Source organism: Astyanax mexicanus, chromosome 13 (genome assembly GCF_023375975.1).
Source record: "Astyanax mexicanus isolate ESR-SI-001 chromosome 13, AstMex3_surface, whole genome shotgun sequence".
Classification (NCBI taxonomy): Eukaryota; Metazoa; Chordata; class Actinopteri; order Characiformes; family Acestrorhamphidae; genus Astyanax; species Astyanax mexicanus.
In genome coordinates this window covers 47,402,204-47,425,388 of record NC_064420.1, presented here as the reverse complement: position 1 = coordinate 47,425,388, position 23,185 = coordinate 47,402,204, and the positions used below count along the sequence as shown (strand labels likewise).

Here is a 23,185-nt window from a genome sequence, read left to right as displayed (position 1 = left end):
AGGTGCGTTGCAAAGTTCATTGCTATCTTACACCCCGCCAACAGTCTATATTCATGCCTTTCACCTGCATTGTTTAAATAGCAACAGAGCTTCTGAATATATCTGCACTGATGGGCGTGTTGGTATCTCTATCTTGGCAACGAAAAACACAGATGCACCACTGAATACTGAATACAACCCAGACAGACGTCAACAGTCAAACGTTCATTGCTATCTTGGTCAACCACCCCCGGTTGTTATGCACACATGAACACACAGCAGTGCACAAACCCAACTTTTATATCAACAATAAGCAGAATGTATGAGTTTGCACAAGCAGGTCAGTATCGTCTGCTTAGAAGCGTTGGATACGTCCAGGTAACTGCGCCATTAAAATAGCAATCCCCCAAAGTCAAAGCACATCTGGCTCTTAAAGGGAATGATGAGAACGTTGATGAGCAAGATTTCATGTTACACCCAAAATAAACCACACCGATTATTAATTAAGAATACATAAACCTTTTTTGTGCATTTCGAGACACACAAGGTGTAGTTTTCCCGTCGTTACGATAGCAAAGAGACACTGACACGCCCTAAATCAAGCTGCATGGTGCACTGTTGAGGGTTCACCTATAGATCGCTAAAATAGGGCCCTTAAGCAAGGAGATGCAAGGCTAATGTTCAATACATACATTCCCTAAAATAATATCACAATATTTTATGGTACATTTGAGATAACACTACTCCTAAACCAAATGAACGAGCGTGAACGAGCAGGTCAGTATCGTCTGCTTAGAAGCGTTGGATACGCCCAGGTAGCTGCGCCGTTAAAATAGCAATCCGCCAAAGTCAGAGTTCACCTGACTCATAAAGGGAATGATGAGAAAGTTGATAAGCAAGATTTCATGTTACGCCCAAAACACACCCATTATTAATTAAGAGAATTAGTACATAAACCGTTTTGTGCATTTCGAGACACACAAGGTGTACTTTTCCCGTCGTTACGATAGCAAAGACCCACTGACACGCCCTAAATCAAGCTGCATGGTGCACGGTTGAGGGCTTACCTATATATCGCTAAAACAGGGCCCTTAAGCAAGGAGATGCAAGGCTAATGTTCAATACATACATTCCCTAAAATAATATCACAGTACTTATTGTATTTTCGAGAATGACAAAAATTACAGGCTGAATTATCTACTTTTCTAAGTTTTGTCACATAAGTCATATTAATTGAGCTATACATTCTGAAATAGTGTATAGTGTATGTGTAATGCTGCAGCATGCCAGCATGTAGAGAGTTGTAGAGGTTCTTAATGGAGTCCTGTGATAATCAGATAATCAGATCTCTGCAGCTACAACACATCATACATCTGCACCGAACAAAGAATTTCAGTGTTATTAGTTTAAAACTCGTCACAGTTGTCTATCAGAGAGCAGAGGGAGTTTTAGTACACCGAGAGAATAAATGAGAATAAAGGAGTAAAACACGTCTCCTTCAGAAGTAGCAGGACGCCTCCCGCGTGTTTCGTCTCGCAGCGTTTTGCTGCCGCGTGTTTATTCATCCGCAGAGCTGTGCTCCTCAATTAGGGCCAGTGTCATTTCCGACGCGCCGTCTGGAGCCCGCCGCGCCGCCGTCGAGGGGTTTGGGCCGGGGGCCTCGGCGCACCACGCGTGGTTTAATTGGGAGAAACGGGTGGAGGCGCGTCTCTGCGGCTTTCTGAAAGGCAAATGGAACACAGAGTGATTCATCCCCGACATGTGACAGAGGATGTCACCCGGTACGCGGACGAGCGCGAGGTGTGTTGATGAAAAGCTGGGCTAATTGAGAGAAATTGTCTCGGCGCTCGCTCTGCACCGGTGCGCAGGCTGTCGCCGCGTCTGCGTGTCGGCGCTCGCTGAAGGCTGCGGTGTGCCCGACTGCTTCCTCTGCTTCGGGGAACGCTAACGCCACGCTTCAGAAGACAATTAGAGACGAGCAGCTCATCATCGCTGTGAAAACAATGAAGGAGTGCGACTGGAAGACATGCCTAAACCCACCATCACTATATAAATATAAAATATATATGTATATATGAAGAGTTTGGTTCCAAAATGCTTTAAATCCATTTTTATCAATTTGAGTAAAAAAGGGTTTTCTTTAGCGAGAAAGTGGTAGGCTGAAAACCACCGTTTTCTGTTTCAAACTATCAAATACCATACTAAGGTTAAAATAACACACAAAAATCAAATCAAGATTTTAATATTTAAAGATTTATTTTTAAAAATAATTCGTTTTTTCGCAAAACGCAATAAATCCATGCCAAGTTTTTTTTCAAAATGTCTTATATATCCTTTGTCACCAATAGAACTTTTTTTTTTTACTGAAAATGTGCAAAATACAATAATAAATAACAGTAAATTGTACATCTGAATATAATAGTTTGACCATTGGGCCTAAAAACACAAATTTCAAAACTTTTCTGCAAAATTTCATTAACGAACAAGACATTAAGACAATAAAATCCAGAAAATCACGTTACATTAATGTGCTGTAGTGTAATGTAGTGTAGTGTGGTGTAGTATAGTGTGTATTGTGTGTGTGTGTGTGTGTGTGTGTGTGTGAACTGCAGATGACAGCCGGCATTTCCCCCCTCCTGAATGCCTCATTTTCTTTACCTTTTCACGTACATGAGACTCTTTTGATAGCTTTCTCTTTTTTCCAATAACTGCTTCACGAACAGGCTCCTCTATACCATCAAACCCGCTCATTTTCACAGACTTTGAGTGAAAAACGAAAGTGAAAGTAGGCTACACGAAATGCCGGCCGGCTCAACAGGGCGCGTGCTATGATGTTTACATTCTATAGCTCACAGAATGCTGCACTGTGATTGGATGAGGGGAGATGTGGCGTTCTGCGGGAAATCAACACTGGCGTTTGTCGCATTTTGGAAAGAAAGAGAGAAAGCAGGGCAGTATTACACGGCGGGTGTGGCGTTTTGATGAAAATTGAATATTGGCTTTTCAAGAGTGGTCACATAACATTCTGATTCTGGCTCGAACTAATTTTTAAAAAAAACTGTGTTTATCGCGTTTTGGAATCAAACTCTTCATATATACACAGCGTGAAGCTAAGCTACAGAAGTAGAGTTAGAACACCATCTGTGTAGAGCAATAGCGTCCAACTACAACACAAAATAAAGGCATCAACAAAAGTTTATTTATTACTAGTGTAAAAGTGTGAAAGTGTGTGTATTTGAACACAACTCATTACAGTGTAGGGTATGGTTTAGTGTAACCCAGTCACGTAAAGAAAATACATGCATTTCTGGACAAGCTGAGAGATACAGAAGCAGCAGAAAAATACATTGGTCATACAGGGGGCAAGAGAGAGAGACAGAAATGGATAAAATGGAGGGGGAGATAGATTGAGCGAGAATAGAAGAGAGAGAAGTGAGCATAGAGTGAGCAAGAGGAGAAAAAGATGTGAGATGTGAGCAAGATATAGAGAGGGAATAAAGAATACAATGTAAAAAGAGAGTGAGAGAGAGAGAGAAAGAGAGAGAGACTTAGAGAGGGAGACAGACAAAATGAGAAATTAAGAAGAATAGAAAGAAAGAGAGAGAGTCAAAAGGCAAGAGAGCGAGAAGTTTAGAGAGGGAGAGGGACAGAATGAACTGGAGGAGAAATAGAGTGAAACAAAAGAGTTTGAAATAAGAGAAAGTGAGACAGAGAACAATATGGAGAAAGCAAGAGAATATAATGTAAAGAGAAAGAAAGAGAGAGACTTAGAGAAGGAGAGAGACAGAATAAATGCGACGGGAGAATGAGTGAGACAGGACGAGAAAACGAGAATAGGAGGAGAGTCAAAAGGCAAGCAAGAGATGGTTTTAGAGAGGGAAGGAGACAGAAAGAATGGGAGGAGAGATAAAGTGAGACAAAATTTGTGAAATAAGAGAAAGTGAGAAAGATACAATGCAAAGAGAGTGAAAGCGAGAGACTTTGAGAGGGAGAGAGACAGAATGAATAGGAATGAAGAATGAGCTAGACAGGACAAGAAAACAAAAGAATGTATGGAAAGATAGCGTGTCAAAAGGCAAGAGAGAGATAAAGGGGAGTTTAGAGAGAAAGAAGGAGAAATAGAGTGAGACAAGTGGGAAATAAAAGAAAGTGCAAGAGAGAACAATATGGAGAAAGCAAGAGAATAGAATGCAAAGAGAGTAAGAGAGACTAAGAGAGGGATAGAGACAGAATAAGGGAAGGGAGAATGAGCGAGACATGACGAGAAATCAAGAGAATAGAAGGAAAGATAGAGTGAGACAAAAGTGGGAAATAAGAGAAAGTGAGGGAGAGACAGGAAGAAAGAAAACAATGTGGAGAAAGCAAGAGAATAAAATGTAAAAAGAGAGCGAGAGAGAGAGACTTAGAGAGACAGAATGAATGGGAAGGGAGAAAAAGTGAGACAGAATGAGAAATCAAGAGAATGGAAAGAGAGTCAAAAGTCAAGAGAGTGGGGATTAGAGAGGGAGAGAGACAGAATGAATGAGAGGAGAGATAGAGTGAGACAAGTGGGAAATTATAGAAAGTAAGAGAGAGAGGGCAATATGGAGAAAGCAAGAGAATAGAATGCAAAGAGAGGTAGAGAGAGAGAATCAAAAGGCGAGAGAGAGGTTTAGAAATGGAGAGAGAGAATATAAAGGGGAGGTGAGATAGAATGAGACAAAATTGGGAAATATGAGAAAGTGAGAGAAAGACAGGAAGAGAGAGCGAGAAAGACTTGGAGCGGGAGAATGACAGAATGAATGGGAAGGGAGAATGAGCGAGACAGGATGAGAAATCAAGAGAATAGTTGGAGAGAGAGAGTCAAAAGGCGAGAGGGAGAGAGAGAATGAATAGGAGGAGAAATAGAGTGAGACTGAAGTGGGAAATAAGAGAGAGAGAGAAGAGAAACAACAATATGGAGAAAGCAAGTGAATAAAATGCAAAGAGAGACTAACAGAAAGAGAGACAAAATGAATGGGAAGGAATAAAGAGCGAGACAGGACGAGAAATCAAGAGAATGGAATAGAGAGAGAGAGGTGTAGAAAGAAGTATAGTAGAGGGGGAGAGACAACAATGGAGAAAGCAAGAGAATAAAATGCAAAGAGAGAGAGAGAGAGACTGAGGTAAAGAAAGGGGAGACATAAGGTGGAGAGAGAGTGAACGAGTGCAAGAAAGCAAATGGAGAGAGAGAGACGGAAGAAGGAGAATTGGTGGAGAGAGACAGATTGTGGAAGAAAGGAAGGAAGAAAGGTGAGCAGAGAGTGAGCGATGGTGAGACAGTGAGCGAGAGAGAGATTGAGTGTATAGATATCATTGTGTGAATCTTCAGTGGGTCTGTATCTCCGTTTCTGGCGGCAGGGTTTACCTCTCTGTTGCATCAGCCTCTCTCACCGTCCGGCTGCTCGACCAATCACACGCCTCGCCCCTCCCCGCTCGCCCAGCGCTCACTAATCAGCTGGAAAATGTGGAATGATGGACTTCGGTATCAAAACGTCTGCTGAGCGGCATGCTGGGTGAAGAGAGAGAGAGAGAGAGTGTGTGTGTGTGTGTCTGTGTGTGTCTGTGAGTATGTGTGTGTGTGTGTGTGTGTGTGTGTGTGTGTGTGTGTGTGGGGAACACAAAGAGCAGTGAGGAATTAAGAACAGCAGCTACTGTGAGCTGAAATGTGTGTTTGTCTAAAAGCACTGGTGTAAATTATTATTAAACTAGAATATCAATTAATTAAGAATATCAACTTTATTTCAGTAATTCAGTTCAAAATGTGAAACTCATATATTGTTATATAGATGTATTAAACACAGAGTGATCTATTTTAAGCGTTTAATAATTATTTTATTGTTGATGATTATGGCTTACAGCCAATCAAAAAAAAAACAACCAAAAATCAGTGTTTCAGACGATTAGAATACTATATGACTAAGACCAATTGATACTTTTGGCAGTGTGGGCAGTGTGCCAAGTCCTGCTGGAAAATGAAATCTGCATCTCCACAAAAGTTGTCAGTAGCAGAGGGAAGAAGCATGAAGTGCTGCACTGACTTTAGACTTGATAATAAAACACAGTGGATCAACACCAGCAGATGACAGACATGTCTCTCCAAACCATCACTGATCATCAGTAAATTTTACATTTCATTTGTAAATCAAGGGAGCAGAGTCTGGAGGAAGAGTGGAGAGACACACAGTCCAAGCTGCTCGAGGTCTGGAGGGAAGTTTCCAGCAATCAGTGATGGTTTGGAGAGACATGTCTCAACATCTGCTGACAACTTTTGTAGAGATGGGGATTTCATTTTCCAGCAGGATTTGGCAATTTAATTAACTGATATTTCTGAGTATTCCTTTAAAATGCTCATAACTGGAGTTTAGAAACTTTAAAAGTATGTTACGATGTTTGATATTGCTCTGTGTTGAGGATGTTAAAGGCATATATTTTAGTGTAAAAATTATCAGACATTTATAAACTTAGATTTTGCTTAATTGCTCTATAGGAACCCACTTTGCACTGCAAATTTAAATTATTATATAACTGTGTATTTGCACTTTTTGTATGGCTGGCATCATATACCCTCATTATATGCATATCAACTGGTGTTCATTGTCTACTGTGTTCAACTGCACTACCTCTATTACACACTACTGACTGTACTTTTGTACTTGTATACTTTATATATTTTAATGTATTTGTATTTTTTTTATTTTACAAATCCAAATTGTTATACACATTTTTTGGTATTTGTATTTTTTATAAGTTTTGTTTTATCTTATCCTTCCTAGTTACTTTTGTGTACTGTGTATACCCACTGCAAAATTTCCCCTCAGGGATAAAGTATCTATCTGTCTATCTATCTATCCATCCATCCATCCATCCATCCATCCATCCATCCATCCATCCATCCATCTCATTCATTTTGGACTCACTTCAAGTGGGTATTCTCCTCTATAGAGATTCCATGGCAAAGCATTGCTCGATCTCGTGTACGCTTAGTTCTCGCATGTTCTCGTGAAAAAATGTGTTCAATTTCTCCCATAAATACTGGATTGGTGATAAATCTGGTGAAGACATTCCTGGTAAACCCTTGCTGTGTGTGGGTGAGCATTATCCTGCTGAAAATGCCAGTTGAAAGTCCTGCCATGAGAGACTGCATATCGTCTCGTCGCTGTCCAATGAAAAACACTTATCTCCAAAACAGCAGCTTTACAGGAGAGAGAAAAAACCTTGTAAACTTTTAATGGAGGTCAATGTAAAAAGAGTTTATTCCAGGTTATTTTGAAGAGTTTCTATTGGTCCATTCATCAGGAAATTTTGGCTTAGTGTAAGAGACAGTTTGTCTGTTCAAATTATGTAGTAAACTAAAAATCTACAAAAATGTTGAATGTTGAAAAAAAAAATTTTATTGGACAGCTGCGATATGTGATGGTTCCCAGATCCTTACAGTAGAAGATAAGCCGGCAATCTCCGCAGTTTAACCCATCTATTATTGTTATCCTTATTTTATTTTGGTGCACTTAGACTTCAAACTAAAGGCATTAGCTTATTCTGTTAACAGCATGCAAATTCTATTCGTAAGAACAATGTAAAAAAAGGGATTATTCATAAACTTTTGGACACATGTTGAATTTTTAATTTGAGGGAAGAATTTGTGGGTAAATCAGAGTTCTAAGTAAAAAATGATAAATTTGAGATGTTTTTAAGGATAAATCTTTTGTAAATGCTTTGGGAGATGCTGTATATATATATTGTCTGTGTGTGTTTGATTGCAGGTGCTGATATGTGTAGAAGATGAGTGGAGTGGGGGAGAACTCCATGGAGCCGCTGTGTTCCGACCGAAAACGCAAGCTGTCCACCTGCGACACGCCGGGGCTCGGGTAAAATATAAAAAAAACACCTTTTTATTACAATTTTAGCTTAACTTTATAATAAGTGTCTGTAATAACTGTGTAATTACACAGTAACAATCATGTAATAACAGTGTAACTAATGGTGGAGTGGATTTTGTTACAGATTGATTACAGTTGTATAGATTATATAATTACACGTGTGTATCAATATCAATTTTGACTTGTGTTTAGTTGGGCATTGTGTTTGTGAAATAAGTTGTGTATATTTATATATGTATATTTCTCTAGTGTCTCTTGTCTGGTATGTAATTAGGGCTATGATTGTGTTTAATGCTAAAAAATACATTTTCCAGATTTTACTATGGGAAAATGATAAAACCTGTAAAACTGTAATAAATCTGTAACAGTGCGTAATTCACCAGTAGTTACACTGTTATTACATGGATTGTAATTGTGTAACAATGTGAGACCAAGATTTTTTTATTGCAATATAAAAAAAATCACAAGATATACCCAGACAGCCGCTGGACTAGGCGTAGTCCTTAAAAGTTTAATATCATTATAAAAGTTAAAGGCATTAATGGTCGAGCATATTAACAAGTTATTAACAAATACAATCAAATAAAAGAAAGGTAAAGATAAAGGTAAAGGTAAAAATGTAAAAAGTATAAAATTATATTTATACTAGTGGTGATGAATAAAATACTAGTATATACTTGTATGTATGAGGGGAGATAAAGCCGTAACGTGGGGCGCTGGAATTAAGAATGCATGGTAAATTGAACCGAGAAAACTTTATTTTACTTTATTATAAACATCTCAGCTTGGTTGTAAGGATTTCTGAATTAGAAATTAATAAGCTGAATATTAAAAAGAGAGTTTTCACACTTTTAGTTGCAATTTTTAGTTTCTATGGTCTGGATCAATTGATAAATTTGTTTATTTGGAGAGTTTCTCCCTCTGTTTGGTTTGGTTTCACACAGGCATAAACCTAAACGCACCAAAATGTGCACCAATAAACCACACGAGCACATCGTCTCCTCTGATTGGTCCAAGTGCAGGAGCAAGAAAGTAAATATAGTGATTAAATAATGCTTAAAATGTGCCAAGGGGCTTTTAAACACAGTGTTTTCAAAGGGACATGCAGCGCAGATGCAAGCAGTGTACGCTGCACATACCACGCTCAGCGTGTAAACAGCATGGAGCAGCAGAGGCAGTGTTTGTTTATAGCAGTACATTATCTGGCTAATATATCAGATTAAACTGAGCCTCATCAGCAGTTTAAGTCAACTAAAAAGAAGTATATTTGACAGCTGGATTAGATCGAGACTAGATCATGTTCTCACCACAAGTGAATTGCTCCAGAAAATTAATCTGTGCATTGGGCAAGGCAGATATCGGCAGAAGTCGGGATCAAACTTGGTGGCGTCATTAATTGTGTTAATTCCAAATTAATAAAAACCTGTGCTGAACTGTTATTGTTCTGTTTTTGAGAAATAAGAACAATATTCAGTATAAAAAATATGAAACTGAGAAATGCTCCAAATGATCCCATTCATTATGGACTCACTCTGGAGCGCCCTCAAGTGTCTGACAAATCCACAACACATTCTAGACGTGTTCTGGTCTAACCTCTAACAGTTAAAGAGTCATTTATAGGAGTTTACCTGATATATCAGGGGTCGCAATTAAGCGTGGCAGCCAGAAAAATATTTTAAAAATCTGTTTTGTAAAATGAAGTGTAATGGGATGGAGTGCTGCTACAGACTAGTAGCTCTCCAGCCCAGAGGGTTGTTAAACCCAATTGCAGGACAGTTGATCTCAAAGCAGATAAACACAAGAAGAAAGGACAAAATAAATTAATCAATAAACACACCGCTCTTCACGCGGGATCAAACCCGTGTCGTCAGTGTCGCGCTCCAATACATTATCACTGCCGCGGCTAGTAAATTGGGACACGGCCAGGAAAAAAAACGCTCTTATAGGATATAAGAGATAGCGAGCCCAAGAACGGGCGGAAAAATGAGAACTGGCAGAAACTAAAGTCACGCCGTGTGCGACAGAGAGAGAGACTGGGGAGGAATGTAAACAGAAGCTCACCAGAGAAACTTTTTGTTTTTTTATCGTTCATTTTAGTTCAAACAATCTCACGGGCCACATTTTGCCAGCGGGCCACCTATTGCTGAGCCCTGTGATACAGGGTCTAACAACATGCTGTTGCGCCCCCTGCAGGTGTGACAAGCGGCGACGAGAGCAGGAGAGCAAGTATATCGAAGAGCTAGCCGAGCTCATCTCCGCTAACCTCAGCGACATCGACAGCTTCAACGTCAAACCCGACAAGTGCGCCATCCTGAAGGAGACGGTGCGGCAGATTCGCCAGATTAAAGAGCAAGGTGAGATAGTGCTCTGCTATCCTTTAGTATCTGATCTTAAGAGATCTTCTCTACTGGACTAAACAAGCAACGGGTGCAACTTATAGTAGTATATTCTTTAATTAGAGCAGTCTCCACAATCATTTAGACCTTCTATTTTCTATCTTATCAGTGGATTTCTTGTATATAAATCTAGTTTATTTATTTAACAGTGCCCACATAAACTAATCAGCACCGTTATTTTAAGAGCAGTCCAGCTGCCAATTGGCTCGTTTCCATCAAACGAAGCTACAAAGAGAGTAAGGAGGATGTTTTATAGTGAACAGATCTGTTTTTAAAGACACTTAAAGTGATTGAGACGCCGCTCTGGAGTGGCTCCTCATCTCCCGTGTTTGAAGATGCAAATCGCCCGGCGTTTGCATGGACCAGCGCTGCCACTCAAACTGGTTTGGCGAGATGATGCCAGTTCCATCACACGCAATTTAACATGAATTTGACAGCATTTGAATGTGAAGTCTGGCGGCATTTGAATGGGAATCAGGTTTACGATCCTGATGGATCATTTTTGGTGTTCTGGGAGTACAGGGTGGCCCTGTTCACACTTGGTATTATCATGCATCCAGCACTAAGTGTGAACAGGTGTGAATTAGGGCTGCAACGATTAGTCGATATAATCGACAATGCAGATTATTAAAATTTGTTGACTGCAAATATAATTATCGACTAAACGTTAATTTAAACGCCTTTTAAATCTCATGTTCAGGTGTTTCTATCATTTTTAGAGATGAAGGACATGTCAGAAATAATCGTTGACTAATCGACTAATCGAAAAAAAACGAATCATCAGATTAGTCGGCTACCAAAATAATCATTAGTCGCAGCCCTAGTGTGAACAGGATGATGCATCTTGAGGAACATAATCATAATCCCATCACATTTCTCCCAATTTAGCTAGGGCTTTTGCAGCTATATATCCTGCATCACTAGTATTATATAGTTATATAGTTAGACTCCGCCTCTTTTCGAAAAATTGCCAAGTAGCATCAATGTACGCTTAGAGAAAAGCGCATCGACTCGGTTCTGATACATCAGCTCACAGATGCAACGCAGCCTTGTGCTGATCCACATCACCCTAGGAGTGATTAGGGGGGGGAAGCGCCATCTACTGTACCCACCCAGAGAGAGCAAGGCTGATTGTGCTCTCTCGGGGCTCTGGCAGCTGATGGCAAGCTGCATGACCGGGATTTGAACCAGCGATCTCCTGATCATAGTGGCAGCACTTTAGACCACTTGACCACTCGGTGCCCACAGCAAAGCATCTTGTCCACCCCTTGTTGTAATATACGTAATAACTCTGAAACCGCATCATCCACTATCCAGAGGGGTTAGCTAATCTCGCTACATACAATAAGAAGCTAATGCATTAAGCTGATACTAAGCTGATACTAAGACAAACCAGCTGCCTCATATGGATTTGACTACAAAGGACTCAGAGGACTTCAAAGAGTCGTCCAAAGACAACCTGAAGACTGGAGATGCAGGAGATGCATTTAAAATGCCAGGTGTGAGCAGACATGCCTTCTGCCAATCATTCATGATTAGATCACCCAGGATGCATTTATAAGAAAAAACGTAGGCAGCAGCGTAGGGCGCTTGCACAGGCTACACCGTAGATCAGGGGTCAGCAATTAAGTTTGGCCGTGGGCCAGATATTTATAAAATAATCTGTTTTGGAAAATGAAGTGTAATGGGATGGAGCTCTACAGACTAGTAGCTCTCCAGCCCAGAGGGTTGTTGAACCCAATTGCAGAACAGTTGATTTCGAAGCAGGTAAACCCAAGAAGAAAGGAATAAACGCGGTATCGAACCCGTGTCGTCATGGTCGGGGTCCAATACAGTACTAGTGAATTGGGACACAGCTGGGACAAAACGCCCTTATAAGGAAGTAGGGAGCCCAAGAACGAGCAGAAAAACGAGAACGGGCAGAAATTAAAGTCACAACGAGCACGACAGAGAGAGAGAGACAGGGGAGGAATATAAACAAAAGCTCACCAGGGAATTATATTATTTATTTATTTTATTTTTTTTTTTTTTAGAATTTATTATACTTCAAAAAACCTCATAGGCCAGATGTTTCATGTTTCAGGCCTCATCTGACACCTGTTGTTGACAATGCGTTGAAACGATGCAGAATCATAAGCCTTTAACTGTGTAGACAGTATAACTGATGCTGATTTTAAGCAGCTATAGAAGAATCAGAATCAACTCCACCTTTTCCTGTAGAAAACTAGGGTTCAATTCCCTGATCAGCCGAGCTCACCACTAACCCTGCAGCAGAGGCAGCCAGAGGGTCCAGCTGGGGCTCAATGGTGTAGATGGGTTGCCATAGATACGGGAAGTCTCTGTCTATCTCTCTCTCTCTTCTCTTTCTCTCTCACTCTCTTTATATTTCTCTCAGTCTTTCTTTCTTTTCTGGTTTTTACCTCCATCCCCTCCCTCTATATGTCCTTTTCTTTCTCTATCTCCATTCATTTTTCTCTTCTGTCTCATTTTGTCTCCACTTTGTCTCAAACTCTCTCTTTGTCATTGTTCTCCATCATTTCCTTTCCTCTATCTTCCTTTTTCTCCATCTCCCTTTTGTCTTACTCTTTTGTTCAACACTTACTTTGGATTTTTCATTTGTACCTTTCTCTTTTCCTTCTTTTTCTCTCTTCTTATTTCTTCTCTTTCTTAATCTCCTTATTTCTCTTTTTCTCCATCCATCTCTCTTCCCCCCTACCTTCACCTCTCTCCTTTTTTTTGCCTCTTTATGTGTTTCTCGATCAACAACTCTGAAACAAAAAAACTTAAAAATGATGAGTTTCTTTGATTTTACCAAATTGAAAACCTCTGGAATATAATCAAGAGGAAGATGGATGATCACAAGCCATCAAACCAAACTGAACTGCTTGAATTTTTGCACCAGGAGTAAAGGCATAAGGTTATCCAAAAGCAGTGTGTAAGACTGGTGGAGGAGAACATGATGCCAAGATGCATTTAAAAACTGTGATTAAAAACCAGGTTATTCCACCAAATATTGATTTCTGAACTCTTAAAACTTTATGAATATGAACTTGTTTTCTTTGCATTATTTGAGGTCTAAAAGCTCTGCATCTTTATTCTGTTTCTCTGTCTCTCTCTCTCTTTCACCGTTCTCTCTCTGTCACTCGCTTCATCTTCCTCTCTTCCCTTTCTGTTGTCTTAATGTTTCTTTTTCTACACTTTTCCTCTCTCTCTCTCCTTTCTACTATCTTTCATTTTTTGCTCCCTCCACTGTCTTCACCTTTCCTCTCTCTCTCTCTCTCTCTCTCTGTCTTTCTCCTCTTTTTCTCTCCTTATTTCATCTTTCTCTCTCTGCTTCTCCTTATTTCTCCATCTCCCTCTCTCCCCTTCCTTTGACCTACTCTCTCTTTTTCTTCATCATTCCTTTTCTATTGTTTCTTCTCCTCTCTCTCTCTCTTTCGCTCTAACTCTCTCTCTCTCTCTCTCTTGCTCTCATCTTATGTTGTTACCTCTTCCCCCTCTCTCTCTCTCTGCCTCTCCTTCTCCTTTTCTCCCTCCATCTCTTCCTCCATCTCTCTCCTTCTCTGTCCCTTTTTATTCTCTGTGCCTCTGTTTCTCTGTCTCTCTCTTTCACCATTCTTTCACTGTCTTTCCTCTTCCTTTGTCTTAATATCTCTTTTTTTACTCTTCTCTCTCTCTCTCTCTCTCTCTCTCTCTCTCTCTCTCTCTCTCTCTCTCTCTCTCTCTCAGTAGTAGTATTGTTGTAGATCTTCCTCCAGGGAACTCATCAGATGGAATGATTCCCGTCACTCTGGTTCTGATTGGCTCGGTTCTGCTTTAATGCCTCCTCTCTCTCTCTCTCTCTCTCTCTCTCTCTCTCTCTCTCTTTCTTTCTGTCTCTCTCTCTCTCTCCGCTGGAATACAGAGCTCGGGGCGGGCGTTTACCTGTCTGCGCCTCCAGCCCACCTCCTCCACTCCCCCCTCATGGGGAGCAGAGTAAAACACAGAGCTCAGTGAGTGAGGCTGGACCACAGCGCCCCCTGCTGTCTGAGACCTTTACCAATAAATACACTTCTGTGCTGATATAGTACAACATTCAGCTTTGGAAAAAAACACTTCAATTTCTGAATCAGTTTCTCTGATTTTGCTATTTATAGGTTTATGTTTGAGTAAAATGAACATTGTTGTTTTATTCTATAAACTACAGACATTTATACCAAATTCCAAATAAAAATATTCTCATTTAGAGCATTTATTTGCAGAAATCAATATTTGGTGGAATAACGCTGGTGATTTTTAATCACAGTTTTCATGCATCTTGCCATCATGTTCTCCTCCACCAGTCTTACACACTGCTTTTGGATAACTTTATGCTGCTTTACTCCTGGTGCAAAAATCCAATCAGTTGGTTCAGCTTGGTTTGATGGCTTGTGATCATCCATCTTCCTCTTGATTATATTCCAGAGGTTTTCAATTTGTTAAAATTTAAAGAAACTCATCATTTGTAAGTGCTCTCTTAGAAATTAGATTTGAACACATTATCACCATCACACTGTAATACAACGCAAATTAATCTAATTTTTATCCATTTTAGGCATTCATTGAACACACACATACATACACTTTCACACTAGTGATTTCGGAGTATATTGTGATATGTTGTATAGTTTCGATCATGTCGCATCAATACATAATGTCAAATATCTTTATATTTGTATTGAAACGTATTCTCTTTAAACTCCCCAAGACTCTAAAGTCTGCTTTAAGGGACTAATAAAGGTTTATCTTATCTAATCTTATCTCTTCATATCAACAGGTAAAGCCTCGTCCATTGATGACGATGTCCAAAAAGCTGACGTGTCCTCCACTGGTCAGGGGGTCATCGATAAGGATCATCTGGGGCCACTTCTACTACAGGTGAGACGCTCATTGCTATCTTACACTCATCCAACAGTCTATTTAAATGCCTTCCACCTGCATCGTTTAAATAGCAACGGTGCTTTTAAATATATCTATGCTGATGGGTGTGGTGATCTGGAAATGAGGTGTCTTCAGGTAAATTTCTGGTGTATTGCTATCTTGGCAGCAGAAAACACAGGTGCACTTGGTAGTGAATTGTAAAACAGGAGCATCCCTAACGCACATACATACCTGTTTGTTACACACACAGGGACACTTAGCAGTGCACAAATCCATAGAGCGTGCCATAGCGCGTTTCCAAGCGCTCAAGGTGTACTTTTCCCGCCGTTACGATAGCAAAGACACTCTGACACGCCCTAAATCAAGCTTAACTAAATGAAGCTAAAAGGGGGCCCTTAATGTTTGGGAAGTGCCAATAATTGCTACATTAAACAGTCAGGATTGGTAGTTTGCCGCAAAGGACTTGCAAGTAAAATGATATGCAACAAGTCTGCAAGTCATAGGCATGTGGATTCTGGCTGTAGGATAAAGAACTGTTGGAGGCATTTATTCAGCCATGAGCAGGGATGTATCAATGGATGGATGGATGGATGAATGGATGGATGAATGGATGGATGGATGGGTAGGTGGATTTCTCGGTCACATGACATCACGTTCAGTAGCTCCTCCAATTCCACTCGCTGTTGTGTTTACGTGGATCTCGGTGGAAACGCTCGCCCAGTGTAATTACAGTGCGCGGCAGTAAAGGTAAAAAATAAAATAAAAATAAAGTAAAGAAAGGAAGAATATGGTCAGGGTCAAACTAGCAAACAAAATTATCTTAAATCAACCCAGTGTTAAATTAATTGTGATTAATTACACTTTTTGTAAAGCTGAGTTCAATTTCACTACTAACCACAACCAGGCCTGATTACTGCCAGACCTGTAGAATCAAGAAATCAATTAAATATATATATAGAACCTGTCTGACAACATGAAGCAGATAAAAGATCTCAAAAAGCAACACATTATATATATTCCCGACAAAGAAAAATGGTCTTAAGCCCTGTCTGGACTTCTGTGAAAGATATTTTAAACTTCTACTCATTGATAAAACTCTTATCCAGACTGCAATAAAAAAAAAGGAGGATCAGTGAGTTTTTAGGCTTTTTCAGTCACATGACATCACGTTCAGTAGCTCCTCCATTTCCATTCACTGTTGTGTTTTTTACGTGGATCTCCACGGAAACGCGCGCCGAAAGTGTAATTACGGTGCGCGGCTGTGGACAAATAGCTATTTTATTCAACGTGAGGAGACGAAACTCAGAGATGTGCGTCCGGGCGGGACTAAAATTACCGGAGGACCACGAAAAGAGTTCAGAGAAAAACAGCAGATAATTAAGACTGTAATTTGTTTTTCAGAGGACATGTGAGAAAAACACGTACATGATCGTTCCGGACAGGAATAAAATCACAGAGGATAAAAACCCCCATGAAAATTACCCCAGAACCCGTTGAGAAACTAATCCCTTCCGGATAGGGCTTATATGAAGCACTATAGAGGGTACTGTGTTGAGGGTCATTACAGGACTGTTTTTAAATCTTTATTTTATCATTTCTGTGTTTCCTGTGTCTCTGCAGGCCCTGGACGGCTTCCTGTTTGTGGTGAACCGGGAGGGCAGCATCGTGTTTGTGTCGGATAACGTCACTCAGTACCTGCAGTACAAACAGGAGGAGCTCATCAACACCAGCGTCTACAACATCCTCCACGAGGAGGACCGCGAGGAGTTCCACAAGAACCTGCCCAGGAACAGCGGTGAGAGAAACACACACACACACACACACACACACACACACACAGAGCCCTAGTGGTTTTAACGGCCGCAACCTGAAGAATCAAGAAATCACTTAAATAGAACCTGTCTGAGAACATGAAGCAGATAAAAGATCTCAAAAAGCAGCACATTATTATTAAACCCCCATCTGAAGAAACTCCAAAACAGATAAGAAAACAAATTTATTGATCATCTATCTATCATTTTCGTCTGGAAAAGGTTATAAAGTCATTTCTAAAGCTTTGGGACTCCAGTGAACCACAACGATTCACTATTATTCACTAATGGAGAAAAAAACATGGAGCACTGGTGAACCTTCCCAGGAGTGACCGGCCGACTCACTGAAATTACTCCAAAAGGGCATGAACAACTCATCCAGGAGGTCACCTTTAAACCAGAACAACATTTAAAGAACTGCAGGATCTCACTCGCCTCAGTTAAGATCAGTGTTAATGATTCAATAGTAAGAAAGAGAGTTCAAAAACAGAGGAACACAACAACCCGTCACCTATTTACTAACTAACATCCTGATGATCTCCAGAACTTTGGGTAAATATTCTTTACAGGACTGACGAGACAAAATTGGAACTTTTTGGATGGTTTGTGTTATATTACATCTGGCGTAAAACTATAAACTAACACATAATTTCAGAAAAAAAGAACTGAAATCATACTGAACGTAGTAAAACATGGTGGTGGTAGTGTTGTGTGTGATGATCAGGGGCTGCTGGACAACTTGCTGTAAAACAGTAGATAAAACCAGGAATTCTGCTGTTTTTCCAGACAATCCTGAATAAGAATCAGAATCTGGCCATCTGTTCTTAGTGACCTCAAGCTCAGTTGTACTTGGGTTCTGCAGCAGGACGATGACCCAAAACACACAAACAAGACGTTCACCTCTGAATGGGTCAAAAAAACAAAAACTAAATGAAGGTTTTGGAGGGTCTAGTTAAAGTCTGCTTGATTGAGATGCTGTGGATGAGAAAATCCTCTAATGTGTCTGAATTAAAACAGTTCTGTAAAGAAGAGTGGAACTAAATTCCTCCACAGAGATGTGAAAGACTCGTTTCCAGTTATCAGTAAAGCTTGATTGCAGTTATTAAACACTTTTTCTCACAGGATTAGATTGGTTTGGATAGTTTTTTCCCCTTTAATAAATAAAATTATAATAAAAAAAGTGCTTTTTAAATTAATTAAAAAATAGAAGGTTGCATCGATTAAATAGCAACAGTGCTTTTAAATATATCTATGCTGAGGGGTGTGGTGATCTGGAAATGAGGTGTCTTCAGGCAGCAGAAAACACAGGTGCGCCACTGACTGAGTACAACCTAGACAGATATTAACAGTCAGACGTTCATTGCTATCTTGGTAGTGAATTGTAAAACAGGAGCATCCCCAACGCACATACATATAAAAAAAAGCAAAGAAGCAAAATACTTCCTGTTGGAGGTTTTCTCTTGTACGTTAGATATTCCTGTTCAACGTAAATAAGCTTTAACTAAAGAGTAAGAAGCTGAGTCAGCTGCCCTCCTTCTCCAACCTCAGTGACACACAGGGAGAGGAGTGCGCTGCTGTTTCTCGCTGGGCTAATGAAGCATGGTCTGAATGCAGCGAGGGCTGTCGATTTCCGATAGCTGGGCTGTGTGTGGAGCACCGGGACCCATCTGTTTTCATTAGAGCCCAACACAGCTGTGTGTGTGTGGAGTCACCTTCAGCACAGCCACCTCTGAGAGCATGGGTAGTAAAAAAAAGATATGCACCAAAACTTCAGTTATATACAGTACCAGTCAAAAGTTGGGACACACTTTCTCAATTTAATGTTTTTATTCATTTATTTATTTTTCCTACATTATAAATGAATAGTAAAGTGATCCAGACTATGAATGAACACATAAGGAATCATGTAGTAACTTAAAAGTGTTAAACTTATCTGGGGTCCTTTATTTAACTTGCAGTTTCTGGGGCTGGTAACTATGAAGAACATATTCTGTGCAACAGAGGAAACTCTTGTAACTTGCTCTGCCTTTCCTGGGCTGGTCCTGATGAGAGCCACTTCCATCATTACCAACTGGTAGAGCTGGGCGATATGGCCTACAAAAAAAAAATCAGATTTTCAATTGTAATTAGTGTTTCCCCTACTAAAAATTAAACTACAAATAGCAAAGAAATTGTTCAAAATGAGGTTTACCTTTATTTTGGAATCACTTTAATATATATGTATTTTGGTATTTATAGGTTTGTGTTTGAGTAAAATGAACATTGTTGTTTTATTCTATAAACTACAGACAACATTTCTCCCAAATTCCAAATAAAAATATTCTCATTTAGAGCATTTATTTGCAGAAAATTAGAAATGGCTGAAATAACCAAAAAAAGTTATAAGAAACAAGTTCATATTCTTAAAGTTTTAAGAGTTCAGAAATCAATATTTGGTTGAATAACTCACAGTTTCTTAATCACAGTTTTTATACATCTTGGCATCATGTTCTCCTCCACCAGTCTTACACACTGCTTTTGGATAACGTTATTCCTTTACTCCTGTTGCAAAAATTCAAGAGTAATGAGGAAATATATTAGTAAATAAACATTCATTAAACTGGTTTGTCCTCTCTCTCTTCCCCTGCAGTAAATGGCATGTCGTGGGGGGGCGAGGCTCCTCGGCAGAAGAGCCACACCTTTAACTGCCGGATGCTGGTGAAGTTCGGTCATGGCCCCGGCCCTGGCGAGGAGGCCCCCGGGGGCCCGCGCTACGAGACCATGCAGTGCTTCGCCCTGACGCAGCCCAAAGCCATGATGGAGGAGGGAGAAGGTATGATTTTTTAATGTTTTATTAAGTTTATTCAGTGAAAGTCTATCAGAAATGCGCGAATACTGACACTGGTATTGGTATCGTCCCGATACTGTGCCCATGTACGGCTCCAATTGGTCCAGCAGTCTAAAGCGCTTCCACTATGGGAAGATTGCTGGTTCTAATCCTGGTCATGCAGCTTGCCATCAGCTGCCGGAGCCCTGAGAGAGCACAATTGGTTTTGCTCTCTCTGGGTGGGTACAGTAGATGACACTCTTTCTCCTCATCACTCCTAAAGGTGATGTGGATCAGCACGAGGCTGCGTCTGTGAGCTGATGTATCAGAACCGAGTCGCTGCGCTTTCACTGTGATGCTACTCGGCAATGCTGCATTAGCAGCAGTTCAAAAAGAGGTGGAGTCTGACTTTGCATGTATCAGAGGAGGCGTGTCTTCCCCCTCCTGGTGATAGGTAAATAAATTTATTTGAAAAAAATACACGTACTTGTACTCTGTTGGAAAAAATGGTATTGATGCAAAGAGCAGCTGCCAGATTTAGGTTATTACATACTGCAAAATAAGTAAAAAGAAAAAAGTCAGTGTAACTTTTTTATTTCATTTTTTTTTACATTTACTTTGGTGAAGAAGAAATTGATTTTCATATGTTTTATCAAATCTTTAGTTTTTCATTTCTGACTTTCACTAACAGAATTGGAAAAAAATCTTCTCTCATTTGTTTTCTTTTTTGCATCTTGTAACATAAAGCTGATGGTATAATGCAACTTACTTTTGTTACAACATTAAAAAAATATATATATATTTTTTTAATTTTTTAAATATTTTTATTTGTCCTAAAATTATTCACCTAATTGTGAGGTGCAGAAATAAACACAATAATAGAAAATTTAAAAATAATTGATGGAAACCCGTTTCTACTATACTACACCAAATAGTAAGAGTTAAAAAGTAAAGAAATTTTACCCTCAATTTTCTTAAACATTACACTGACATGTGTATGTATTTTATATTTAGTTATAATGTGTTCTGTAATGTGTGTGTGTGTGTGTGTGTGTGTGTTTTCAGATCTACAGTCGTGTATGATCTGTGTGGCGCGGCGAGTGACGGCTGTGGAGAGAACTGAGAGCTTCAACACCAGACACGAGCTCTCAGGTCAGACTGGGCTGTTGGCCTTTTCTTTCTTTCTTTCTTTTTTTATAATATATATATATATATATATATATATATATATATATATATATATATATATATATATAATGCAGCTGTATATAGTTGTAATGGTCATATCTATTAAATCCAGGGTAATTGAATAGTCAGGACGTGCAGCTCTAGACTGGTCCATTTATTTCCTCTCATTATCTTCAGTATACTGTGAAAAGTAAACACAGGTTCGTAATTTGAGACTAATTCTACACTAAACTGAATTTGTAGTTAAAATTGCCTCATTCTCTCTGCCTTCTTCTCCCAGTCCAATATTTACTCTTAAAATTACTGCTGCTTTTAAAGCTGAGATCACTGAATCAAATATATAAACGTGGCGCCTCCCAGTGAACAAAATGTAGAACTACAGGCCATGTTTAGCTTAAAATTATCCAGTGCTGGTTCTTTTGCTGGTTACCATTTCAGTGCAGATTTATATCCACACACTTGACTTTGCACCAGGAGTGAAGCAGCATAAAGTTATCCAAAAGCAGTGTGTAAGACTGGTGGAGGAGAACATGATGCCAAGATACATGATTTTAACTGTGATTAAAAAACAGGGTTATTCCACCAAATATTGATTTCTGAACTCTTAAAACTTTATGAATCTGAAAACTCTGCATTTTTTTGTTATTTCAACCATTTCTCATTTTCTGCAAATAAATGCTCTAAATGACAATATTTTTATTTGGAATTTAGGAGAAATGTTGTCTGTAGTTTATAGAATAAAACAACAATGTTCATTTTACTCAAACATAAACCTATAAATAGCAAAATCAGAGAAACTGATTCAGAATCTGAAGTGCTCTCTTCATTCTTTCCACAGCTGTATGTATATACTTATTATACATATTATTATATTTATTCCTGACAGGTAAGCTGATCCAGATAGACCAGAATTCCCTGCGTGCCTCCATGCGTCCGGGCTGGGAGGACCTGCTGAGACGCTGTATTCAGATGTTCCTGCAGCACAGTGACGGACAGCCCTGGTCCCATAAACGCCACTACCATGAGGGTGGGTTTTGATGCCATAAATAAACTAAATATACAGTGCTTTCTGTAATATTTTATATATTAGCCTATGCTGTATTTTTAATCTCTCTCTCTCTCTCTCTGATCAGCCTTTCTGCAGGGTCATGCCGAGACCCCCATCTACAGATTTTCCTTGGCGGATGGCACCCCGGTCTCGGCACAGACCAAGAGCAAACTCTACCGCCACCCGATGAGCAACGAGCCCCAGGGCTTCATATCTACTCACCTGCTGCAGAGGTACAGCACCTGTATAATGTACACATACTGTACCGGGGGGATTCTTCAATATTTAGCATTTTTTACAGTTTGAGCCCAATCTTACACTCCACCAACAGTCTATTTTCACACCTTCTACCTGCCTCGTTTAAATAGCAACAGTGCTTCTCAATATATCTATACTGATATATGGCGTGGTGATCTGGAAATGAGGTGTGTTCAGGTAAACTTCTGGTGTATTGCTCTGTATCTTGGCAACGGAAAACACAGGTGCTCCACTGACTGAAGAAAACCTAGAAAAGATGGCAACAGTCAGACTTTCATTGCTATCTTGGCAGTGAATTGTCTACACATAGATAGATACATAAATATTATGCACACATACATACACTGCAGTGCACAAACCCCAACTTTTACATTAACAATAAACCCAATAAAGGGAAGTGCAGAAGTGTTGCGCCGTTAAAATAGCAATCTGCCAAAGTTAGAGTACACCTGGTTCCTAAAAGGAATGGCAAGTGACACTCTGATTGGTTTATTTCAAGTTACACCCAAAATTAACCACACCTATGATTAATTAAGAGAATTAGCACCATGTCTTTTGCGAGTTTCGAGGTGTACTTTTCCCGTCATTACAATAGCAAAGACACACTGACACACCCTAAATCAAGCTCCATGGTGTCTGTCAGTTTCTATTGTTCACTTTTAAAAAATCACAGGCTGTTGAATTAATTATGTCATTATGTGGAATTTATAGCATATTAAAAAAATGTGCAAAAGTAAACCCTAACCCTAGCCAAAATTGTAATTCTTAAGAATGTATCACCTTTTTTATCTATTTTAAAGCAAAATGGGTTTTAAAGTCTGGGTTTGGGTGAGGGCAAAGTAACAAAATGCTGAAAAATAAATATAAATCATAATGTTTTTTGTGCATAGTTTTTTTTAGTG

General features: G+C 39.6%; 1 protein-coding gene across 1 annotated transcript in view; it reads left to right on the top strand.

Annotated features, from left to right (window-relative positions):
- LOC103026609 (nuclear receptor coactivator 3) overlaps nucleotides 1–23,185 on the top strand; it is a 134,088-nt gene that overhangs the window by 92,614 nt on the left and 18,289 nt on the right. The window contains exons 4-11 of the mRNA XM_022676777.2: nucleotides 7,761–7,865; nucleotides 10,071–10,231; nucleotides 15,069–15,169; nucleotides 16,793–16,967; nucleotides 19,613–19,795; nucleotides 20,855–20,941; nucleotides 21,864–22,004; nucleotides 22,111–22,258. Coding sequence (XP_022532498.2) covers nucleotides 7,780–7,865; nucleotides 10,071–10,231; nucleotides 15,069–15,169; nucleotides 16,793–16,967; nucleotides 19,613–19,795; nucleotides 20,855–20,941; nucleotides 21,864–22,004; nucleotides 22,111–22,258 — 1,082 coding nt within the window. The 5' untranslated portion in view covers nucleotides 7,761–7,779. The remainder of the gene's footprint in view (nucleotides 1–7,760; nucleotides 7,866–10,070; nucleotides 10,232–15,068; nucleotides 15,170–16,792; nucleotides 16,968–19,612; nucleotides 19,796–20,854; nucleotides 20,942–21,863; nucleotides 22,005–22,110; nucleotides 22,259–23,185) is intronic.